Source organism: Apteryx mantelli, chromosome 6, assembly GCF_036417845.1.
Source record: "Apteryx mantelli isolate bAptMan1 chromosome 6, bAptMan1.hap1, whole genome shotgun sequence".
NCBI lineage: Eukaryota > Metazoa > Chordata > Aves > Apterygiformes > Apterygidae > Apteryx > Apteryx mantelli.
In genome coordinates, this window is record NC_089983.1 from 27,109,879 (window position 1) to 27,133,345 (window position 23,467).

At 39.5% G+C, this 23,467-nt stretch overlaps 1 protein-coding gene across 2 annotated transcripts in view; it reads right to left on the reverse strand.

Moving 5' to 3' along the window:
• The window catches only part of ITGA6 (integrin subunit alpha 6), a 47,556-nt gene that overhangs the window by 20,320 nt on the left and 3,769 nt on the right, over positions 1 to 23,467 (reverse strand). For both annotated transcript variants that reach the window (XM_067299059.1, XM_067299060.1), the window contains exons 2-5: positions 5,598 to 5,725; positions 5,103 to 5,182; positions 3,007 to 3,262; positions 1,321 to 1,452 (exon numbers count right to left, since the gene is read on the reverse strand). In XM_067299059.1, the coding sequence (XP_067155160.1) occupies positions 1,321 to 1,452; positions 3,007 to 3,262; positions 5,103 to 5,182; positions 5,598 to 5,725 (596 nt within the window). The remainder of the gene's footprint in view (positions 1 to 1,320; positions 1,453 to 3,006; positions 3,263 to 5,102; positions 5,183 to 5,597; positions 5,726 to 23,467) is intronic.

The following is a 23,467-nucleotide window of genomic DNA, read 5'->3' on the forward strand; positions in this document are numbered from 1 at the left end:
TGAGTGAAAGATTAAAGAGAAAAAAAACAGTAGTTAAGCAAAGTAACTGTAGCTATGCATATCTTTACTGTCTGAACATAGGGAATAGCAATGGCAGCAAACACCCAGCTTGCATGGAACTAGTTTTGATTGTAACAAATCCAAAGGCAGCCTTCATGTTGAGGAGACTACATTTATTATGAGATTGCAGTGTAAGAAGAGTCTTACTCTGTTCACAGCAAAAGAAGACTCCTTCCACAGCACTCTTCTCCCTACCATTTCTTCTTTCACTAGAAAAGGCTATGAGCTTGTGTTTGTAACGTACATTTTTATGATTTTTACTTCTAGTAATTACTACTCATATTTAACTGCAGTTTATGCTCTGTTTCTTCTAACAGATATCTAGCTCTAAGCTGGCTCTTTTCTCAGCTTGCTCTTTTTATATATATATATATATATATATATATAAGCAATGCACTTCCCATCTGTTCAACTTTCCATCACTAACATCTAAATTCCAGTTTTAAATTACCAACAACCTATTTGTTGCATATGCCAAAAGCACTGGATCAATATACCACAGAAATCTGCACTAGAACAGAAAGGTGCAACCTCTTTACACTCAGGGTCTTTTCAAAAACACAGCATAGCTTTTTCTCTGCACCAACTTATCTTGCTGATTTACAGTAACATCCATTAGCCTAAGGACATAATCTTGCCTTCATGTTTGCACAAAGCACAAGAGACTCTCCTCCCTCAACACACACACGCACGCAAACTTAAAAATATAAAATACTGTAACGTGAGTAGTGTTTAAGAGACATCTAAATTATCACATTGCATTTGATTTATTTAAGACAGCCTGCAAAAAGGCCACTGAAGTTTTAAAAACCTTAAGAGGATAAAAAAAATTGCACTCACCTACCAGGAAAGAGAAACTGCACTCCTAACAGTCATATCCAGAAACTCAAGATTTTCATAAACCTTGTGACACCACATGGCAGAGACCTTGTGACTAAGGACTATAGATCTACAGACAGTACTTACCATTAGACTGACAGAGTGATTACAATCACTCCCTGAGAATTTGTGGGTCCTGATCACAGCTCTTGAAAGTCTCATTAACATTAGCAGCTCTTATAGGTGCCTCAATAGAGTATCATCTTACACTTTAAACTGGCCCATAAATGTGAGGGAAGATGTGAATTACCCCAAATAGGTAACGTTTTACAGGGTTCGTAAATGAATAGCTTTTTGCTCCCATTTCATATTATCGCACCACATTGAGATCACAGATGTTTAAGAAGCCTAAAGAGATTTACCATACGTGCTTAATCCTACCTAAATAACTGTTAGCTGGAACAGGAACTAGATTCATATCTTGGCGGCTCTCATCACCAACTTCATAAGGCCCATCATCAAAGATACCCAGATCATAAAATGTCTGATTCTTTTGCTCTGCACGAACCACCCCTGAAGAAATGAAATGATAAAATAAAAGCAAATGAATGGCAAGGGAAAAAATAATAGATAAATGGTTCCTGACTAATATTACCATTAATGAGATAGCAATAGCTATTTAAATGGAGACAAATGCAGAATAGCACACAGGAAGAAATAATTTTCAAAAGGCAATGAATCTGTAAGTTCTAGCTGTGTGCCAGAATCTCATGCTATTTTATACAGACACCATGCAATGACTGGAAAATATGGTATACTAATAAAATTCTCAAAAGCATGGAACTAGCTTGGTCATGAATCACCCTCCTCCCACATATCTTAATCTCATAAAGCCTCTCTTAAAAGGGAGATAAATGATAAGATTACAAAAAAAGAAATCATAAAATAACTTCGATTAGGACAAACACTTGTGATGTATTTTGAAAACATTATCTAAGGGCAAAGGAGTGATAGCTCAATATAGTGGGTGCTTCCCTTTTATTGACAGGCATATTTAACAATTTGGTGAGCACAAACATGCTTTTCCATGATATGAAAGAGTACTCTTATGACTGATACACTGCCATGGCAGTTCTCTGCAATTAAGGTAAAGCAATAATTCTGAACTCAATATGCTGTTTCAGCTTGGTCAGATTTTGTTGACAGAAACAGATATGTGGAAGATTAAGTTTTCACAAAAGTACACCTTGTACCAGAGCTTAACTCAAAGATTTTGCATGGTTCATATGGCAGATGCAGGTGTGTGAAGGAAAAAAATCTTAACAGGTCAAGGATCAGATGTTTTAAAGAGGAGGAGAGAAGTATTTACAGTTGTTGGTGTAATGAAGTGCAAATGGAAAAAATCACTTTAAGAAAAGAAAGACAGGGCTGGCCATTTAGATGCTTCTCAGTATAAACCAGTGGAGAAAAATCCATTTTTTTTGTTTGTTTGTTTTTCCCTAAGTTTTGGGCTATCTCCTAAATGATACAAGAGTCCTTGTGGCTTTTACTCAGACGGACTATCCATGGAATTTTACTTGAGTAAAAAATTTAAATATCAATATATGAAGTTTTGCTCTGTTCAGTTATCTTCTTACAATCCTCCAGTATTGAATTTGGGAAATACTACTTTCCATACATTTCTCAAAGGTAGAGAAGAGAATATTGAAGGATAAACAAAGATCTCAGTGCAGATATCTAATGTTTGCTCAAATTAGAAGAAAAAGTTGGTCAAATAACTTTAAAATAGTTTAATAATTTGTTCCAGTGTGAAAGTCTCAGAACGAACACTCAATCCTACCATGAAATTAAGACTAATATGAGAAAAATTTTCTGTAGGTATGTGCAAAGTCCTGTTAACCATTCATAAGTAGTCCCCCCAAAAATATTTAAAGGAACTTCACTAAATATTTGTGATATAAGAGTATAGCATGTTGTAAAAACTGGGTAAAATATCCCCCATTAGATCCCCATTAGGTTTATTCCCAAAAAACATTTTTAGAAACTTAGATGCAACATTTGTGAAAAATCTAAGAGGAGATTGGGGAGGCAGGTTTAAGGGTTGACCGGATGGAAGACAGGTCATACCTTTCCAATTGTAAGTGCCTGGGGCACCAAACACAATATAATGATAGTCTTTAGTAAAAGTAGCAGCAACGCCTTGCTGACAGGAACCAAACTTCTCATGGCCTCTTAAACGACCATCACAAAAACTCCATACTCCATTATCCATATCATCCTTAATGGTGAGATCCTGGCTCAGCACATAGCACCTTCCAATGATATCCCGGGTTTCCTGCACTGTGTTTACATACTGCCTTTTCTCATAGCGATGTGCACACGTCTGCAAGACAGAAGAGATAATAAGTGATGCTTTCTGGATGTTTTCATGCAAGTCATCAAAGCAGACGACTGGTCTCCTTAAGCAATACTTTGTGCTAGCAATACTATTAGTCTCCCTGTGGACATACCTGTGGTGCAATGCAGAGCCTTGTATACCCTATGGGGAATGCATGGGAATAGTTAGGCATCTATGGATACAATTCACAGCAACCAACTTTCTGGTCATGGAAGATGATGTCGTTAAACCTCTCTTCTCTGCGGGATTTATGATTTTTAGCCCTAAACCTCCTCCTGATACCTATTCACTCTCTGTCAAGAAGTGAGGGGAGAACAACCCTATCCCTCAAAAAGAAAAAAGTGGCTGTGTTTCTCCACAGCCATCACAAGCTACATCACCTACATACTTGCACAGGACATGGAAAGCTGGTTCAACTACCTTCTGCCTGAGACTGTTCAAAACTTACCTCTCCCAGAAAAGTGCCATAGATTGGAGGCTGAAAGCTTTTCCAGTAAGGGGAAGAGAAGGGAAAAGGAATTGTTCCTACTTCTTACGTAGTCACTGGGACAGAGAAAGGGAAAAGCAGTGAGCATAACCTTAGACTAGTGGTTAGGCTGTTCACCTGGCAACAGTGACCTACCTAGGCTTCAGCCCCTGCTCCAAGAATAATTCACAAAGAATTTGGATCAAATACTTTACACAAAAGATGAATAGCCACTAGGAGTTGTGTAACCACCAAACCATTGTCAAAAAGAGGTGGTACAATCATACACCCCTTTGCCAGCTTTCTTTGCTGCTCCACACTATGGGCGCTGCAGTACTCTTGAGCGACGCTGAGAAGTGTTACACAGCACTCTACTGTACAGTGACCTTCAGGCTGCCCACAGTTCATCTAAGGTGCCTGTTTTCCACTTATCACTTACAAGGAGAAGCTCCTCCTTAGAGAAGTCGCAACACAGAGAAGATGCATTAATTGATGATGGATGATTAAACCAACAGGATTCTTTCTGTCTGCCCTTCCCCCCCCCAAGGGTTCTGAGGGACTGGAACAAGTCATTACTGCCTCTATTATCCCGAAGTAACTCCAGAGTCACCCTGAAGTAACTTGCATGCAATTTTGGAAGTAGTGAGATTCAAAGGGATAACTTGCAAGAATACAATTACATGGGGGAAGCTCCACTGCACACCCATTTTATGATAAAGCTGGCATCCTGTGGCACCATGAGAGGTAAATTTAATTGAGAAAAAGCTCTTAACCTAAAAAGATAGATGATGACACTCTCTGGTAACTCCTGAAAGCTTCTTCTCTCTATATGGTATAAAATAATAACTTGTATCATCATTAGTACAAGGTCTTACTGCATCATGCTCTTCCTCCCAAGTCCCAGGGCAATGGCCAGACTACATTACTACATAGGATCAACTCGGCCAAAGTCCATGGTGAAAGTCAAAGTGAGACTGATCATCTCAGACAACAGGCTGATGATAGTCTGCTACTTTTTAAAATTTTATCACCCTATTTTTGTAGAAAATGGTATTTAAAAAAAAACAATGTGTACATTACAAAGATAAAATGTGTACACCAAGAAAATAACTGCACATCCTAGACTGGTACCAAGATTATAAAGACAGGCTAACTCGGAGTTAGAAAAGTATTTTAAAACTTATAATCTCAAGTATCTCATTTTGCTAGGGAGACATTTAAGTCTTTAATTATAAGAAACTACAATCCAGGATTAAAATAAAAGAAGCTAGCTTTTAGAAAGCTGCATAGAAATGCAGACCACTCAAAACATTTACTGTAAGTCCAAAATAATTTTATAAGTTAGTCCTATAGACTTACCACCACATTTCCTCCTGGTCCCTGACTTTGGACAGTTACACCCATCCATTGGTCTTCTTTACTCTCCATCTTTGGATCAGCTGCAGAATATCATAATTCAGCTTCAAATGTCAGCTTCTTTTTTTTATATATTATATACATATTTTTTTTTAAGTCTCTGTCAGGACAGCAGCTTCATACAGTACATGAGACAGCCTGTAGGTGGCAGTGTCTACACATTTTATGACTGCCAACATCCCTTTTATAAAACATTTCTAGCATGTTACTTTATGACACATCATCAGCTTACTAAAGAACGTAAGAGCATTCAAACCTAACAAGCTTTAAGCATCTCATGTTACCTTAGCAATTAAACTACAATTTGTTCCAATGCAAAAAAAAAGTTATATATGAATTCATAAAAGTAACCGATACATTTACTGTAGAAAGGACCACATTGGATGAGAAAAACCAGACATCTGTTTCAATCCAAAACAAAAGTGCTGAAAAACTTACTGTCCTCATCAAATATGACCCGGGTGCAGCGTGTACTTGAAGACGTAATGTCGCAGCTGTACAGCCCTCCTGTTCTGTTAGCTTGTTGGGATGGAAGGGCTTTTTCTCGAGGGGCTCCAACCAGCAATCTGTTGAGAAAGGAAAATAATTTCAAGGGACTTGCAAAGGTGAATGAAAACAGAGGAAGACAACAACAGAATCAGGAAACATTTTGATCGTGTTGCTAAAGGTTTGATATGCAAACATTTGAAGAAGGAGGATGAAAAACTACATCATGGCACTATTCTTTCTTTTTCAAAAAAAAATAAATTAATTAACTTTCTCCTCCAAAACCTGCCTTCACTGAAACAGCACTAAAAGTGCACATACCTTCAAAAGGAGCTATCTTGCAGTTCTGCGAAAACTATCCCTCTATCACAGAGTCAATGGTGGGTTGTTTGGTTTTTTTGTTTTTTGGGTTTTTTGGGGGGGGGGGGGGCTGCCTTACTGGGCATTGTTGGTAAGCGCAGGAGAAAGTATTTTTGCTAAAATGACCAAAAACTCCCCAAACAGTGAATTCACCTGCTTTCAGACTCTTCTAGTTTTACACAAGCCCTGTGCCACCACCTGGCTGAATTTAGAGACACCTTCAGTATCTCATGCCAGTGAAGCAAAGCTGGACTGCTCCTGGCCCAAGCAAGGGTTCAGACCCCCAAACCACTCCAGACCCTGTGCAAACTCTCATGCGCCCTCGCTGCTCCTTTGTCCAAACAGCCCTTCCCCAAGCTGCCAAGTTCTCTCTCCAGCCAAACTCCCAGCAAACACAGCCCATTCCCACAGAGAGTTCTGCTCTCCCAAACGGGCATTTGAACGAGCTCTCCAGACCCTTTTCTGGTAACTGTGAAGGTTCTTATTTTAAAAACTGAATAAAGCAAGTTTTTCTCCCATATCAACTCTCTCCTCTGAGTATTACCACAAGGTCACCAGTAGATGTATTTACTTGCTAAATAAGGGTTTTCAGGAAAACAAAAACCTGGGCACTTTCTTCCCAACTGTCACACACACATGCAAAGCGCAGGCCACCTCTGAAATTCACTAGCTGAAATTAGTGACAACCAGTATACAGCAACAGCACCACAGTTTGTGGAGGGTAAAGAAACAACAAACATCATGTTCAGCTGAAAAAACGGGGAAGAGAGAACAACTACTAGATAGGCACAATCCTGCAGGCACAATATACGCCTGGAAGCTGAACTGGACTCCATGGGCTTCCTGGGCCTGGTGAAAAGCGTTATTTGAAGAAAAGCTCTGCGACATTGCCATATTGGGGCGGGCAGCGCTGAGGACACAGCTAGATGCACAGGCCACAGAGAAGAACTCGGACCGTCTTTAAGGCTTCGGCTCCAGAGCTCCCCTCGGGAGAGGAAAGCCGTGCCACGTGCCTCGGGACGGACGCGGGGCAAAGCAAACTGATGGACCTCAGAACGCTTTTTTTCCAGCCTCCCAAAACACACTCGCAAACTTACCAAAAACCAAACTCACTTTTGTTCATATCTAACATACACCAGCTTGATCGGTCACGATTAATACACTGATTTCCACTATTAAGAAAATGTTTACTCAATGTCATTTTAATACGAGAGAAAATGAAAATGATCTATTATGAAAAAAGACATTTTTGAAACAGAAAAATGTGTGTTGTGAAACAACTGAGTTTTCATTGATTTTATATAAATAAATTCTTCAAAAATCCACAGTTTGACCTGCTGAGTAGTACAGCCTTTGGCAAAATATTTGCTTTTGACTGATACATACATAAAATCAGGTGTTTTGTTCTAAATTATCTTCTCTTCCCCCTACACGTCTGGCATTTTATTCAAAGATTCCTTCAGAAACACAGCAGTCATCACAAGAGTCTGTAATCTAAACAAACATGTTTTAGAAAGGCCATTAATAACTTCACTTTCCAATTCTGGCAAGAGGGCATTTAACACAAATGTTTGAGGAGCGACTCTTTTGCAAAAGAACTAGTTTCTGAGCTATTGATACTGTGGGAATGGATACATTTTCTCCTCAGTTCTGTTATCCTCCAGGAAAAGACAGATAAGATGAGATTTAAATTTTTTAATACTAGCAGCCAGTAATTTAAAAAAGCAGAGGCACTGATTTTCTAACTCATAGAGATTTCTATTATTTCAACTTTTTCATCCAAAGCTTGGAAAAAAAATAAAAGAAATATTTCAGTTCCAGAAGACCTAAGGTTTTAGTTGTGATCAGAATGGTGAAATAAAAGATTTCTGATCAGATTTTTTTAGTGAAATTCAGTAACTCAAGTTCACCATCTGTCTGTATACTACTGACCGCAATGGTGCTAGATCAAGAAAATTATGACCCTGTTCTCTTCTATGAGATAGCTAGATTATAGCCTCTCCCTAGCTAAATTATATCTTTTATGACATACCATGACGATGTGCCCATAATCTTGGTCATGATTCAGCCAGAGGGAAGACCCACTGAGGCATCAAGGAATAAGCAGCTTAGCTAACAGCAGATAAATGAAAAGATGTGCCACTTGACCCAAAATTCCCACAACACGCTATGACATCTCAAACAGACACTTGTTAAAGACAAATAGATGAAAAATGCAATGGTTCAGCCTACTAAGAAAAAGTTTCAGTTAGGGCCAACATGATCTCAGAGGAAATATGCTACCTTAGATATTTCCCAGTGCCCATACGCCCAAACCAAATCTCAATTTTTCCTAAATTCGTTTTCACTGCAAAAAAAGTATTTTGAAGCAGACTTATTTAAAACCCTCCAATCTTCAAAGAAGTTTTGTCAAAAATTCTGTCATTAGTCCTCAAGGCTCATGAAATAAAAAAAAAAAATCTTGACTCCTGTTAGGTGCATTGCTGCTAAACGATGCTGCAAGTCTTATTATATTATACAATACAATTAAACAGTAGTACACACTATGAGCGGGCCCTTGTAAAGGATTAAATCCATTCAGGTAGATACAATGGTAAATACTGAAATGTATTTTCAAGTCATAGCCAAAGAGGTATTAAAACAAGGAGGAACCCATCTACATTGCTTTACTACATATCTGCCTGAAAGACCACAGCAGAGTAGACTAAACCCATGCTTCCAGGTTCTGCTAGACAGATTACTAAAGGAGATGAGGATTACCAACACTATTAGGATTATCAACATTATTAGGAAAAGCGAACAAGAAAGTCATGTGCATCTAATCTTTGAATAAATCACGTAAAACAACAATCCCCATCAAGCACATTGTGACTTACATATGAATAGTGTTACTATTCACCTTGCCTACTGTTCACAGAGGTGCATTTGAGAAATCAGAGTTCTGTTATAGAAACCAAATTATTTATTTAAAAATAAAAGCATGCCAATGAGAAAGTGTGCACGAAGCCTGGGACGTATCACATGGGATCACACACCAGTGTGAACTTCAGCATGACTGAAGCAGTCCAAATTAATCAGATGGTTCGGTGCCTGAAAAAGCTGTGCTGCAAGCTCAGTAGAGTCCTGCAGACTGAGGACACATTCCAGTCATTATAATACGGCTACTTATTCTGCTGAGGAATAAAGGAAATTTAATCGAGTTTGAGCTCATTATGGAAAGAAAAAAAGAAAGAAAAAAGAAAAAGGTAATTCTGTGTGCAGCTATGCGCATTCCAGTTCAGCATTTTCAACAGCAAGCAGAATCTCTTTCTGCAAAAGGAAGGAGATAAGGGGGGGAAGGAAGTGCTTTTCTAGATATGGTTATCTACTTATATTAGCGGATGAAACACAGAGCCTAAAAATGAAAGATCTTCCTCCGCAAATGAAGACTGACAAAAATAAGTTCTTCATTTTTTCCTCCTGATCTGGATATGATTCATTTATCTATTGTGACTTCTCCTTTAAGGTGTGCGAGGGCTACAGCCAGAACTTTCTATGCAGGTCTGACTGCCCAAACCCAGGTTCCTGCATCTGTATTATAATTATACCAAAATAATGCCCAGTTGTCCAGATTGCAGACTCAGTTGGAGGTGAATACCTCAGACTCCAAAATGTGGATATTTTATTGATTTTTCTATTTCATGTTGTATTACCATGCAGATAGCAGAAGCTAAACCATACAATATACCAAACATAAATCTATTTGAGCACTAGCTGCTGACGGAGCCTTAACTTCTTATGATTTTAGTTATGACGACTTAGCATCTAGTATTTATCAAATGAGCTAAAAGTGAGACACAAAAAAAGACTATTCCTCATGTAAATTGCAGAATCAGATGCTTCATGTTACTCAAATCCTGATTTTCTCCATTAATTTTGCTTAAATACACACTGCAAACTGATTACATTTCCCCCAAGCCTGTCAGACTGCACAGGTGTTAAATGAATTTCTATTAGTAGTTCATTCTGTTACCCTCAAAAATGCCATTTCTATAGATCAAAAGAAATGTCTATTAAGTGACAATATTAAAAATAATAATAATAATAATAATAATCAGAATTGTCTCACACACTGGCACAAAGCTACAATGCTCTTTGGTTTCATTTATACCCTATAATTAAAACATGTGCTTTCCGATTTCAAACTGAAATTCCAATATCAAACCAAACACATCAGTTGTGTTGCTCTATTGGTTAGAATCAGATTAATTATTGCTTTCTCTTAACTACTTTTTGGAGATGGGGGATAATGACTGAAGTCCCACTAACAATTACTGAGCATCTGCAGGCTCCTAGGGGCAGATTTACTCCATTACAAACCCAGACTCATGGCCAAATTTCAGATAATCCTATAGAGACACAGGTTGAGCTCCCGGCCTGCACGTGATGCCGAGATGCAACTGCGGCGCAGGCGGACGGTGCCTACAGTGCTCAGGTCCCGCTGGCCCGGCTCTCCTGACACGTCCCAGCCATGCTCACCCCAGCATCCCCTCTCATGAGCAGGACCTGGCGAAATGCCACCCCCTCCAGACCCCGGGCATGGCTATACCTGCGCTACTTCACTGCCATTACTCCCAAAGGAAACAGCTGAGGCAAGAAACACTTCATTCCATGAATTATGTCAACACTATTCAAGCCTCCAAAGAGGCATCAAAACTCTTACTGACTTCATCTAAAGCTGGAACAGATCTTTGGCTAAGTGTATGCTTAAAGAAAACATGCTTTATACCTACCCACATATTTCAAAGAAGTGAAAGGAGGGGGGAACCAACTTCTAAGACATAGTTAGGCAGCCTTCGTGCCTCAGTTTGTTGACTAGTATTGACATGTACTCAGCAACAGCAATCAGACAAACAAGAAGAAAGGCTGCAATGTTAAATCAGTAGTAGCCCAACACTGTTCTTAAAATCCAACACAAAATACACCACAAATAGCTTTCTATCTTAACAAATAATAAGGAATATTAACCAGAAAACTGCTGATTTAAAAACCCTCTCTGATTTCACTGATAATACTTGAGACATTTAGTAGGCAGCTGTGACAGTTTTATTGCACGGCTACAAAATCCTTCTCAGCTAATGAAAACAACAGTAACAGTGGGAATAAGGAATAGTTTATGCTTAAAGCTCTCTGATCCTCCACCGATATTGTTCACAAAACTACCCTGATTACTTCCAAAAGGAGTTTTTTTATAATCTTAAGTGCAACTTTCTAAGTTCCTAGGAAGTAGTTCCCTCGCTCCACAGTGATTTTTCTTTTCCCCACTTACAGCCTGGCACTTTTGAAGGACACAACACATAATTTTCAAAACATACTTCAAAGAAAAACTGCCAGTGATTCATTACAGTATCTCTGGATTAGATGCTAACTCAGAAGAAAGCAAGTCAAAAGGAGGGAGAAATGTCATTAATATTTTTGGAAAGAAAAATCCAGTTCGTGAAAGCAAACAGCTGCCACTGAGCAAGTCACATTCCGATTTAAACAAATACAAGAAATACCACAGTCTGCGTTCAGTTCAGACACTCCGCTATCTTCCAAACCTTTCTTCATTCCTCAGATTCTTTCCTTTCCCATGGTATCTTCTACTCTGAACAAGGCACTGCATCTTTGCCATCCTTTCTTTAAAAGTAACAGCTTTTAATAGTGCCAGCTCTGAGCTTTAACAGACTGTGGCAGAAATCACTGGAAGTGTTTCCTGGGTAACAAACCATTAGCCATTTCCACAAATAGGCGGAATAAAATAGTGGTGTAAGCAATTTCCAATTTTTCAGCCTTCACTGAGCACAAACGTCCAATTTAAGGTTGCTATTCTCAGATAACAATGCTGCCACTGTAGACTTTGCACTTCACTGTGTTTTCAGAAAGACTCCATATACACAAGGGGGGCAAATTTGGAAAAAGATGAAGCTAAACGGTACGAAACTTCTTCCACCCCTGACTAGGCACATACACACCTGCGTCCTTTTCTTCCCACACTCACAGTACTTAGTCCTCATAGAGTTTAATTCTATCGAGCAAAATGAAGAACTTGAATAATTACCACTAACTCTTATTTAGGTTAAATTTGTACTACCCTATCACCAGTCACACTCCCTATTTTGTGTCAGATGCTTAAAATCTCCAGGCAGAGATCACTGATCTCAGCCTGGACATCTAGATAGCTCTCTATGGAAGAAGATTTTCAGTTCTCTTGTACCAGTTTGTCCATCTGTATCATATTATACAACCACCCAATTCAGAGACAACTCCTTTCAGCCCTGATGGCCCCATGATCAAACTTCTGTCAGTCCAAGCCAACACTTAGGAATTATTATTTACAACTGTGTTGCAAAATAAGGAACATGTTAATAATTCATAAGAGAAAAGTGCTTTATGATAGCAACAACTCAGGAAAATGAACAGGTCACAGGTAACACAGAGCTGGGAAACTAGCCTACACGCTTCTTAGTTCAGCTCTCATTCACATAAACAGATGCCAAGTCCCCATCGCACTGGAAACAGGATTGGGCCTCAATTCTGCCCTTCCAGGCCAAATCGCTGTCACGTAAGAACTTCCCTCACGCAATACATATCTCAACAGTTTTTAAGCTTTAGGAAAGGGGTGGAGGGAAACCTCTTAACCCACGCAGTATTTCTCAACACAGTTGAAGTTGGTCAATGGCACAGAGGCTGCATTTGAATACCAGAGGCACCACCTCTGCTTTCTGACTGGCTTCTGCTTCCAGCACTATAACCAAGGTGCAGAAAAGGGCACCGCAGGCTAATGAGTGCAAAGAGATCTTCCCTCCACAGGCTTACACTGGCGATGGGAACTGGAGCTGAACCAACAGACTGGGCTTCTCCAAAGAACCCCTCTCCCAGCAAATCCAACAAGTAATTATGGCAGTGGGGAACACGCTTGTGACATTAACTACAGAGATACTCATCATTCCCACGCTGTTATTAACAGTTATTTTAAGTGACTGATAATTCTGCTAATATGCTACTCCACAGTTACATTTTCCAACTACCAATGTAAAGTTATGACCAAGCACACCATTAATCTTGGTTTCCTTGGAGGCCTGGCATCTAAAGAATTGCAATTTTCATTTTATTAAATCAGCCTCCTTTAGAAAAGGGATTGTGGTAGCAGCTGGAAAAAGAAGCAAAAAGCAACAGAATGACCAGGGCAATCTATCACAAAGCAAAACTGGAGCTTCAGAGCTACCTGTTGTTCTGTAAAGGCCACTAATTATTGACTTTCTCAAAGTCACCTGGAAAAATAAACACTTCCTCCCCTCCAGTCAAGAGCTCAGTCTGTATGGATTTGAAATAGGCTTTGCTGATCGGATATTCATCCGCTAACACAAATATTAGTGATTTAATGGTCAGAGCAAGGACCTAACTGTTAATCTTGGTAGAAAGCATTTTCCACAGGCAAACTACAAAAATGGCCCATTTGGTTCCAAAGTTCTATTTCAAAATACAGGTTTCCATTTCAGGCACTATTTTCTGGTTACAGACTAGGAGATACACGACACTTTTCACACTGCCAAACAGCAAAGGGCCTGCATAATACCCACAGCTTTCTTTAATCTCTGCTTTACAAGCTATACATCTTTTTAGATTTAAAGTAAGAACAACCACCATCCACACACAGGACAGACCTAAGCACAAAGTGATATTGTGAAACATGTACTAGACAGTTTTATAATTAATGTTAGATGAACTATAAAACAAATAGGGCTGAAGAGATTTTCACTCAGATTTTCTAACACGGCAGTGCCTGTCACCACATGAAATCCCCTTACAATAACACAGGGTTTAACTCCAGAAGTGACAAGCGTGCTGTTTAAGGAAACAAACTTGGGGGTGAAGGTCCTAGTACTCCACAGCCAGCCCAGCTACCTTGTCCACACGCGGCTCATTTGCAGTCTGTGGAAATCCCATCGTTAGTCAGCGGGGCACAGTCTAGCCGCCCTCGACAGCGGGCAGCTATGGTGTGTGAAGGCACAGGTCCTGAGCAGCAGCACTGCAGGCCAGCAAGACTGGCTACAGCGGTGACCCAGCGCTCACCAGCTCGACGCACGCGCAGAGCCCATTCTCCAGCCCGGCTGCCTGCTCCTGTGAAATAGGCCACTGCCACCCAGGAATCTCAGGCTCATGCCCACAACCATAAATCAGAGCCCTGCCCCATCTCCTTGTCCAGCACTGCCCGAGTTCCTGCGGCAAACAGGCTGCAAAAGAAGAGGCTGCTGCCGCTAGTATGTACAGAGGCAAGTGAGTGGCACCAGATGTGCTATAATCAAGTTTTTTGTGGACGTGCTCACCCTACTAGCTCAAGCAAGCAAGTACACGATAGAAGTTGGGAATTACTATCTTCTGGAAACAGGCCATTGACCATTCATGCCACACGTGACCTCGGAATTCAGATTCAAACGTCACCTTCTCTGCAGGCCTTGTCTTTGTGCTCCCTACAGCACACACCACCTCCCTTTGAGCTCTGTGAGAAATGAAAGCAGTATCATGTAATTTACTAGGTACATTTTAGAAAATGAACATGGAAGCAATCGGAATATGAAAACGCTTGGTTATTTTTTTTCCAAAAGGCAATTTGAAAGAGTAGTGCTCCCAGCGATTATTTGAAGGCACTATTTGTTAGAGAGGTAACAACCATAACAGGCACATACTGTTCATTAGTATGACAAAAGCCATTAAAAAAAATTGTAGGAGTTTGAACACAAGTGCAGAACAAATATTTGCACTGTAATTTCACTCCCCTATTTTTATTTTACTGAATGAACTACATCAGTTTCATTTCAGACCAAAATTAAATCATTAAAAGAGGCACAGACATTTCACACTAAAATCATGGACAATATATCACGTTACAGCTACTAGACAGCCTACCATTATTTGAAGAGCAGACTATTCCTGAAGCTAACTGAAGCTGTGGTCCCACACTGCTATTTGTTCACCAACAGATCCAATTTAAAAGACTCCTGCTGCTCTTTCTCTTCCAAACTTACCACCTTCCCCCTTGGCTCTCCCTCTTAATTGGAGGTGAAAACAAACAAGACAGCCATAAAACTCTTGCATTAGATGCACACAGAAACAGTAATATACAACTATTGCAGATTCACAAGCTGACAAAACAAGTTCTTCATCACATTCAAGTAAAGTGTACCAACCAAAACCTTAGTGGGAAATCCACCCGACCAAAGCCAACAGAACAAGTAAGAGTTTTGAGTGGAGTTGTGATTTCCACGTTCTCAAAAACAAGCCCAAGAAACCAGGAAGACATGTCCTGGGGAACTGGGATAAAGAGTTCTGCCCACAAAGCACACTCATAGGTGTACATTAGATACGTACTTTCCTAATACGTATTTCAGAGAGTAAGGACATAAACAGTGAGCAAACAAACATTTAGACAGCTAAAAGTCACTTATACACTAAAGCACAGTTTTCAAATTATGCCTCCAACCTTAAAAGCATCATAGCCCTAGATTAAATGTATAAAACAGGATGGAAAGTTTGAGTGAGGCTTTTCTTCAAACCACAAACTTAATCAGAAAAACAGATGTGTTACTGGATACATTTACTGACACATATTTACCAAATTAACTGGAAACATGTCACTTTGAAGAGTGTCACTCCAATAAGATTTTTTTGTAGTGAAACCCAGTCGTTCATCAAGAAGGTGCCCATTCAGTCCGGCCACTTAATGAGCCTCCTTATATTCCATGCAGGTATTAAGAAACAGCTCAAATAAATAAATAGAATTAAATCCTAAATTCATAACAAACTTCTCCATATACAGAGTTGTGAAGAAGCACCATTGTATTTTACTGTCAGTAGAAATGTACAAACCGTGAGAACTCCAACAGGCTTGCAAGATCTGAAAATAAGCTGCTTCTGTGTGCAAAATAACTTAGATTTGAGACTGCGCCAGAAAACCCACCGCATTCTCCCCAGCTCTGTACTGCTTGCTCCCCCTCCACTTGCATACATACTTAATTTTTACATGCTTCACCTTGCACATACATTTTTTCCATCTTCCCCTGCTCTCCACATTCTCACTTGAGCAAAACCTGGAAATAATGATTTGCTTTCAGGTATTTTTTTAACACCATATTTTCTTGTAGGCTGAGAGTTGTGCAAACAGTAATTCACCTATTACTAGGACTGGATCTCAGCTGACAACAACAAAGTATTCTTTCACTGAATGTAGAAATGCAGTATGGCTGAGAAGAGAGAAGAAACCTAACTCTTAAGCAACATTCGGGGGCCAGATTACATGATTACCATCACTTCTCTAGCAGAAACGTAAATTGAATGGATGAAAACTTTACAGGGCTTACACAATTATGCTGTATTCTTAGTAATGGCTACAACAGTTGGTTACATATGAAAAAAATAAATAGGAAAAATATACCAGATTATTTCTGGTACCTCCGTCCAAGAAACTATGTCATTTCCACTTATCACTTATTTCATACTAAACAAACACGGATGATTAAATAAGAGCCATGAGCAATTTTCATGCACTTCGCTGGACGAAGCAAAGGTCCAGACACAGCTGGCAGATTTAACCACAATACAGCTTTAGCAGTGCTAATGAAAAAATGCAAGAACAATCAATCTTTCCAATTCCCTTTACAAAATTATTGAGGAAAGAGCTATGAAAAAAGAGGAGCTCGGAAAATGCAGCCACAGCTGACACTACGGGGCTTGCTCGCAGCAGCAGCAGCAGGTGGTTGCCGCTTTAGAACGCGTCCTGGACAAGCGCACATTTCCCTCCGAACTTTGACCTGTGCATGCGCTGGGCAAACAACCACAGGCATTACAGGGATCAGTCGTTCCAACCATATTTTCAATCTTGTTCTGCTTTGTTTTTTAAATATATATTTTAGAAACCTACTTTGAAAGAGTGTGAGTACCAATGCTATCTGAAGCAGGCAAAATCTAAACATGCTTAACTCCACCGGAAAAAAAGCCTCTTTCATCTTCACTAGAAAGAAGACCCTAAGTCTCTTATCAGAAATTCAGTCATTCATGCAGATACTATCAGCGTATTTCAGCAGATTTAATTAACAAAAATGCTTATAGATCTCATTTGTTGTTCCTTGTAGTGACATCTCAAAGATCCCCAAGTTCCTTGAAAGCTGGAGACAAATGCAAAGAATAGAGCTGAAATGTAACCTAGAAGCTCACTCGCCGACAGTGAGATCCATTGCAGAGCTCGTACCTTGTTACCGTGGAGGGACATAGGTACGTTTTGATGCTGTGGACTGCTACTAGACAGGGAGCATCCCATGAACCCCTCTCCCTTCCATTCTTGATCCTGAGCACCCTCTCCCTTCCAAACACAGTCATAACATCCTCACTCACACTATAACAACTGCTCAAAGGAAATCAGTCTTAGGAAATGACATATTTTTAGATGCAGTTCTGTACCAGGAAATGAGAAAAACGGCCAACGCTCCAACAGAGCCAAAGCCAGTCAGTCCATACTAGCAAATGCTCTGAGAAACATAATTTGAGAACCTGCACTTTCTGCTTTTTACTACGATTTCCAAGCCATACAAAATCTAATCCCAGGTATCTGATAGGGGAATACACCTGGCTCGCTCTTTAAACTAAACCAACATAACTGCAATTCTTTTTAGTGAAGCAATACGTAGGCAATTCTCAAAATAGTCTTAGAACAGGTAATACTCTCAATATCTTAAGTGCAAGGGAAGTTCATCTACCAAGAATATGCTAAAGTTGCAAAGGTAGTTTTATTAACCTATGGTTCAGTTCACTTATTTCTAATGAACTGCATTACTCACTTACAAATGGGAGTGAGACATTTCTTCAAATTCATGTTTGATTTTTCTAAGCTACACTCTTCTGTTACCACTTTCAAAGCAGCAGCTTGCTTATCCATATCTGACTCTTCAATATCAAATGTCAATAAACAGATTATTTAATGTTTTCCAGATTTTTTTTTATATTTCTTTCTTCAAATGTTCCTGGACTTTACTGTACCCTACTCTTGCTAAATACCACTGTGAGGTGTAAATTTTCTAGCTAACATCTCATAGTACACAACACCATCTGCTCATTCAATAACACTGATTTTTGCTTGCTCGTTTTAAAATGGCCATTTGCCTCATAACCTAATCCCTGTCCTTTCTGCAGAATATCTTCCCAAAACATGGCATTTTTACAGTTACAATTAGAACGCTTCACCCAGTTCCAGGTTGATTCTAAAACATTTTAACAAGGAGAAACAACAGCTGATTTTAAACAGCAGTTCTTCTGAAATGGATTAGGTATCTGCTATGAAAGATTTACCCTATTACATTTCTTGCAAAACCAACAGTTGCTCTGGCACATGTGGAAAGGGTTTTGGGTAGAGTTTAACAGAGGAGAACAAGACTGGCACATGCTGACTGGTGAACAGTTTACTGCTGTAACATGCCAGCAACTCAATATATTAATTTGAGAAATGATCTATTTTGTGGAGAATCTAGACAGCAAGAAATTAGACTGGTAAAACCATTCTTCTCTGCTTGTTATCCTTCAAGAAGAAACATTTATGGGATGGAAGCCAGTCTACCTGTCTTGCTTCTGCATAAGTTTATCTTTGTTATTTACAAATTAACATTAGCAGCATTATTAACATGTATATTTTCTGAGTACTGAAAACTGCATTCCTCTTAGCTAGCACCATAGCAGTGATTTCATGCTCCTCTTTTTCTTCCTACTTCACAGTTAAAGAAAAAGAAACAATAAACATCACTCTACATTACACTGGGATCTTTGGATGAAATAGGCTAGATAACTGCATAATTACTATTGACTATTCTTCAATAAATAAGAGACTTCTAAGAAGCTTACATAATAAAATTGTGTAATTAAATAAAAAACATTTGGTAGTCAAACTATGAAGACATACATAGGTCTTTCACAATTACAGACCTGATCCATCAAATAGTCCAGGTAAAGACTGATGGGGTTAGCCAGTGTTTCTGAAGTAGTTACAACACAGGCTAATATTGATCTCCTTCAGGCAAGGTACAAGATATTTTTCTGCTATACCATAACAAAAGGATGAATTAGGACTCTCTACACACATGAATGTTATTTTTAACACTAGACTTAATGCAATACCCACAACCCCACATGTGGATGAAGGCAGATCAATACTTGGTGGGTTTTTTGCCTTATTCTTAAAGTATATGCCAGTTATTCACAAATCAAGGTAATCGCACAAGAGTGACAGCCATATTCATTAGAAGTTAACTGTTTGATCAGAAAGAAAACAGTAAGACCTATAACAGTAAAATTGATATAAAAATTTCATCTTACCTTCTCAGAATAATTCTGACACAGCCTGCATCCAAAACTACCACTACATCCCAGCTCTTTGTTGACACCTGCTTGAAAACTCTTTACTGCCTGCAAGACCTCAGAAAAATTGGAAAATGAAAAGAGAAACCATGGCAAAATTTTAAGATTCCAACTTGCAGATTGTTTAACTATACAGTGCTCCTTTCAATGCCCCTGCTGCAGAAGGACTCCTGGCAAGTCTATCCCAAATCCTGTTGCTTTGAACCAGGCCAGCATGCAGAAATGCAGGCCTCGTGCTGGGCACGCTGCATACCTCAGATACTTGAATGGCATTCTCCTTACACCCCTGCATCTTGATCAATATTCTCTCTGTCTCCCTCGCTTTCTACCCTCCTGTAGCTGATGGGGTCATGTTTTAAGTCTAAATAGCAACATAAATCTTCTTGTGCCAGTCAGCCAGTGAGATGGGGAGAGCAATTAGCTCCACAAGCAGTTGTTTGCCAGCTGAACCTTTCAGGATTCCAGCGCTACACAGAGCCTCAATTCTTCGCGCAGCTTCAGCCGGCACAGCTGAGAAGCAGTGCAAAGCAAGCATGCAGCAACTACATCGCTGTCAGCCCCCCACCTCTCATTTCAGGCTTCAGCTGAATACAGGGAATGACAGGGAGATGCACTTCTCCAGTTCACTCCCCCCTCAGGTTTTAGATGATAAATGGTTCTGCTCTTCAAATACATTTTAGCCCATCTAGCTCACAGCTACAGTTCTGAAACTGGTCTGTGTCAGATAAGAGGGGTATAGGATGAGCCCCCCAACCTTATTTAAAGTAAACAGCGTTAAGTATTATGACCTTTTCATAATGCAATACATCATGGACACTTTTGTGGAAGGCTTTAGCAGTCAGACATGCACACACAATCATGCTTACTTTGTCTGTCTGTGTTTGTACCAGCTCGGTTTGAAATGAAAGAGAATAGCCGCTGTTTTTTCTAACTCTTTAACCCTTTCCCCAACACTTCTCTGCCCAGGTCTTGGAAATAATTAAGCACTGTGTTCTTTAGGGCTTACTAACCTTGCTCAAGAACACAACAACTTGTCAAGAACTCTTTGCCTGTGTCCTTAACTTATAGCTTGCACAGTTTGTTAGTTTTCATTTAGTTTAATAAAAAGTACAGCCTTTCTTCCCCTTCCTGAGATCAATGTCTGTCCTTATTTGTACTGTGCTATTTTGTTCTAGTTACATTATTCTAACCTTACTAGTTTAAAAGGTATGCAAGATTAACATTTTGATCCTATTCCTCTTCTGTTTCTGAGATGTGTCTAATACTTTGGCCACAATAGCTGTCTGAGCTAGCATATGCTGTGTTCATTAGGGCTGATGTATACTTTAATATTATTTCATAAGAACTAGCTGGTATAAATTCAATCTTTTTAGAAAGGGATGAGCACAACATGTAACAGAACTTAAAGCAATTTTGGTTAATTGAGCCATTATTTATATGCTCTTGCAAGGGCTCAGCAGGTCCATGTTCCATATACAGAGTAGTAGCTTACAGAACATCACCTCTTTCCAAGTGTGCAGCCTTAAGAGAGATGAGTTTGTGCCTCCACAGATTTCCATTCACATTTAAAAATAAGAGACATTTAAAAATAAGAGACATTTAAAAATAAGAAAGCTTAAGCCATTATTCTCCTAAACCTGTCACCACCTCTACCCTGCAAATTTTACACTCCAGCAACAGCACCAAACCAAAGAGATGGTACCTCTTACGTTAGAAAGATATTCATCAGTCAGACTCAGCAAATATAAAGACAAAAAGCTATGAAACAAAGCACTTCTATCAGGTACATGCATCTTCCAGTAAGAGCATAACAGTTTTATGAGCTTTAATTGAAGCTGAGAGCCTGGGCTGGTTTTGAATTCCGGAGTCTGAACACAAGGCTGTTTATCAGCACTGCCGACAAAAGGCACATCCTACGGTCCTTACTCATGGAAAGTTCCTACTAACAAGCAACTAATTACTCTGTTGTTTGTTCTTAATAATAGCAATGTTAATAGAAGTCATGCAGGTTTGATCAAGAATCTTAAACGTCTGCAGGTGACCATAAAAAAAAAAAAAAAGAGTTATCTAAAAAGTATATGACCCCTTAAAAACAAATGTCTCAAGGAGATGGAGTACTGGGAGAAGAGGTTTGCCATTTATCACATTTGAAATACCTTGTGTAAATGACATAACTACACTGGCAAAATGTTCACATAAACGCAGCTTACATCAATCTCACTTCTGTTGTTCAGGAAAAGAATTTTGCTATACAAGCACGAGAACTTCCGTGGCTAGAGCGAATTCTGCCTTCCCTAAACAGCTGCGCAGCACCCCTCGCCTGTGCTGCGCACCAGCACTCCCATGCGCTAAAGCTGTGCCCTGCCATGGGAAGGCAAGACCTGCTGCAAACTACAACAGCCGGTCCCTCGTAACCAGCTTTACTGCCTACATTTCACTACTGATTCCAAGGTTACCTTTTCAAAATCCCAGATAAAAACCCTATGAAATGGTTAATTTAAACAGTTGATAGTAAGCGCACAAGTCAGCAGAATACACTGTCGTGTTCTCCTGCTCTTCAGTTTTGACAGTGTGCCAGCCCCCTTGCCTTGAATTCACTCAGCTTCAGGTTTCATCTGCACAAGACTGCATTTGTTACTGAATTAAATTTTAACTTTACAAATCAAGTGTAACATTCAATCAGTTCAATTATATTAGTGCAGAGGGCTACATTAATTCTTATTTTTGTTATTAAGAAAAACAAACTAATATTGATTTTAAGCCAAACTAAAATAAATCTGGTTTAAGGCAAAACATAAGCAAGTCCATTTACCCCAAGGGCCTGCTCTTTTTTCACACTGATGCAAGGGATTCAACTAGTGCAACTTTCTAGTGTGCATCAGCACAACACTGCACTTCCTCCTCCTTCTCTTATTAGTATTCTGCAGGACTGACTGCAATCTTTTCCCGTTCCTTTGAGGAAAAAAACCACAAAAAATAAAAGATCCTGAACTATTCTTTTCCACCAACAAGATTAGGAGTCAGATAGTGGAAATTATCATCTGATGGAGTTTTCAAGCTTTTGTAAACCTGACCTGTCACACTGGATGACTAGACAGTTGACAAAATGCAGAGCCTCTTTGCCAACCTTCTCTGCAACTTACAGTTTTGTACGTTCAGCTGTGTCTCTGCAACAGATAACAGGAAAACTTCAATTTAACGCGGTGGGGAGTGGGGACCAACAACAAAAAACAAACAGGAAGGTCCCTTACCTTCTTCCTGCAGTTTGACTCCACCTATAGCAATTCTTCTCCCTTACCTGATGCTGACAACCAATTTATTTTATTTCCTCTTTCACACACACTAGTATGATGGATTTTTTTTTAATCTTTCCCTTACCACCTCCAAAATCAAGACCCCTGTTGCTGTCCTAGCAATCTTATTCCATAACTACTTCTCCCTCCTCTTTCCCAGCTTCCCTTAATCCTGACCTTTGCCACAGAACTTCCACCTATCTGGAACACAGACAGCAAACTGCTCTACTATCGTAAATGAAGAAATTAATCAAGCCCCCCAAGAAGGTTATCCAGGAACAGCTTGCATAGACAAAAACAGATATTCAAGAAAATTACTGGAGTGTAATGGGACAGTAGCGAGACCATCTAGGGAAAAAAAAACGTGGAAAATTAATAGTAAATCCAATTTTTTATTACTAGATGCACTAAAGACCAGCATTATTAAGGCATTTAAATCCTAAGGATGCAAATATGCAGTGTTATTAATTTCAGTCACATCTAGAGCCTGAATTACACTGCAACACTTCTGAAAGCAGGAACTGCTGCTTTCCACTGCAGAATGGCACAATCCAGCCTTTTTATTACAGGAGCAAAAAGTCTATGAGCACAAGCCCTCAGTCAACACAGAAGCACTGGCTAAATGCCACTGAGGATGCACTGCAGCAGCACAACAATGTTAGCAGCCATGCTGACCACAGGCAGCTTTGTTATTTACTGATATAATGGCCCACAGTAGGGATATGCAATATCAGCAAAACCTGCCACAAG